The sequence below is a fragment of the Quercus suber genome, unplaced genomic scaffold (genome assembly GCF_002906115.3).
Source record: "Quercus suber isolate HL8 unplaced genomic scaffold, Cork oak 2.0 scaffold_90, whole genome shotgun sequence".
Classification (NCBI taxonomy): Eukaryota; Viridiplantae; Streptophyta; class Magnoliopsida; order Fagales; family Fagaceae; genus Quercus; species Quercus suber.
In genome coordinates this window covers 701,737-704,292 of record NW_027069555.1, presented here as the reverse complement: position 1 = coordinate 704,292, position 2,556 = coordinate 701,737, and the positions used below count along the sequence as shown (strand labels likewise).

The following is a 2,556-nucleotide window of genomic DNA, read 5'->3' as shown; positions in this document are numbered from 1 at the left end:
CAGCCACGCATTAGAGGCTCAGCCAACAGATGGAGCAAACAAAGAAGCAGATGAATCAGTTTTAGTTTCTTTATCATTCTCTAGGTACCACAATCCTTAATTCAATAAAATTGTAACCCCAAATTTGTCCAATGCGCAAGAACAAACATTACACAAACAACCTATTGACCCCACATACTTGAATTAAAAGTATTATTCAATGCTCATTTTTACTCTGCTCTACATGGTGCTGGTTTTTTTTTTTTTTAATTTTAATTTTTATTTTATTTTTATTTTATTTTATTTTATTTTTAGGATTACATGGTGCTTATTTACAAACATACAAAAACCTAAATAAATGTGTGCAAGCACACGCAGGGGAGGGGGGGGGGGGGGTTGATTCAAGTAATATTTTATACAAAATATGATTAGCAAAAAAATATGATTAGCAGCTAAACTACTTCATTTTCACCCAATTAACATAAAAAAAATAATAATAATATTAATAATTGTGTATTTACACCAAAAGCTAAAATTCTACAAAAACAGGTAACCATGCTAGTCTTCATCAGAAATCTTTTGCTTCTTCCACTTATAGGTAGCTTCCAAGATTTGAAGATTAGTCGTCTGAGTTTCCTCAGGGAACATATAATCGATGTATTCCTCATACCTCCCAATTTAAACTTGTTAGTACTGGCAAATAAGGAAAAGCCTAATGAATGTAAGGAACACAATTATATCAAATCTTAATAAGACTTTTATAAGTTAATTAACATACCCAGCCGGACCATCGTCATACACCATCTGCCTCCTCTTTTTCTACTTCTTTGGTAGCTTAGCCTGGACTAAACTAATATCACCAAGCTCCCCAAAACTGCTCTCCATGTTTACCCACCATTCTAGAAGCATTGCTCTTTCCCTGCGTCTTCCCATCTGCAATGGCATGCCTTCATGAGACCTTGTAAGACAGAAACTATATGCTAGTATTACCCAAGAGAAAATTGCTAGGAGAGCAGCAGTGTAACTACTAAACAAAAGCTTTTGCATCATCATCTTATTAAACCAATAAATCAAAATCTACAAAACCAATGGATTGGTGTAAAAGGTTGCATTTAGCAAGAAAACTGATCTTTGGACTTTGTTGTTATTAAAGCATGGCACTAGTTTAGCTTCAGCATTCTTTAAGACTTAGGCTCTTCAATTTTATTGGAGTTTTAGTCAAGTTCGAAGTTTAAAACATTAAAAAGAGATGGTGATGCAACTCACATAACATGTGTTCAGTGATGATTGCTGCAATATATGAATAATTAAAAGAAGTATAAATTGGAGACTAAAATATGTAATGCTATCACATAAAATTGAGAAGCATAGCACATGATTAGTGTCTTACATTGGCAAAGGTCAACCAGTAGCAGCAAGATTTGCATCAACCTTGATACGAGCAGCAGTAGATGCAACAGCAACTATAAGGCCTTTGTTTTTACACTGCCATACAAAACCAGTGTGTTATTTTATCACTAGATGGAGCAGGAAGGTAAGTGCATCATGGCATCTATGACTCAGCCCCAGCCCCCACATACCTGAGTAATGAGTTCAAGGGCACCAGGGAATCCAATTCTAGAATTTCGTTTTGCATACTACAAAATGTGAAAAAACTTTAGGTGTTGGGGACAATTTTGGTAACTAAAGAGTATCACCAACATGACATATATTGACTAAAGATAGAGGATCAATTACCTTGTCTAAATATATCTCAAAAGAACCACGAAAGCTAGAATTAACATGGAAAATATATACGATAGACCAAAGATTTGGTTTCAAGAGCAACAACAACAAAAAAAAGTCAAAATATTGCAACTTCAATCACATTATATGGGTTTAAAAGTATGATATAACTTAGATTTTGAAATCCATAAACCCAAACTACACACATAGTTAATAAAACTACAAAAAAGATAAATTTTCAAAACTCAAAATCCATCATATTTCTCAAAAACCAATTGAATTCAACACACAAAAACTATGACATTTGAGAATTTACCATGACATATATCTCACATGCACCATCCATAACACAAAGTAATTTGCTGCATGCATCTTTAACAAACCTCTTTTTCAAGGTTCACCAATTTGCGTTTTTTAACCCTCGTGTAATGTTTGGGCAGGGGAGAGGGCTGCAGGGCATCATTCTTAGGCTCATCATTGTGCTGCAAAGACATTAGATGCATACAATCAATATTCGGTGTTGAAAGTTCAAAATATGTATAAAACACCCTTGAACATTTGGACCCCAAATTATAAAATATCAATTCAAACTTATAATCAAACAATTAATGTGCGGAACATGAACATAAGCCAATCACAGAATTGATAACTACTCTAAGCCAAATATAAACACATCCACAGCAGTAAATATAAGGTAAAGATAAAGGAAGGAAGATGCAAACACACGGACAACACGCGATGTGTTATCGAAGAGGAAACCAAAGCTTTCGACGTAAAACCTCTCCGCCGCCCTCCAAGCGGTAAGTAATCCACTAAAGAATATAGTTGGGATACATGAATAGCAGAAGACCC

At 34.6% G+C, this 2,556-nt stretch overlaps 1 protein-coding gene across 1 annotated transcript in view; it reads right to left on the bottom strand.

The window, feature by feature from the left end:
- LOC136067892 (uncharacterized) overlaps positions 1 to 2,198 on the bottom strand; it is a 7,713-nt gene extending 5,515 nt beyond the window's left edge. The window contains exons 1-3 of the mRNA XM_065774310.1: positions 2,088 to 2,198; positions 1,560 to 1,616; positions 1,386 to 1,464 (exon numbers count right to left, since the gene is read on the bottom strand). Coding sequence (XP_065630382.1) covers positions 1,386 to 1,464; positions 1,560 to 1,616; positions 2,088 to 2,198 — 247 coding nt within the window. The remainder of the gene's footprint in view (positions 1 to 1,385; positions 1,465 to 1,559; positions 1,617 to 2,087) is intronic.
- Positions 2,199 to 2,556: the final 358 nt, after the last annotated feature.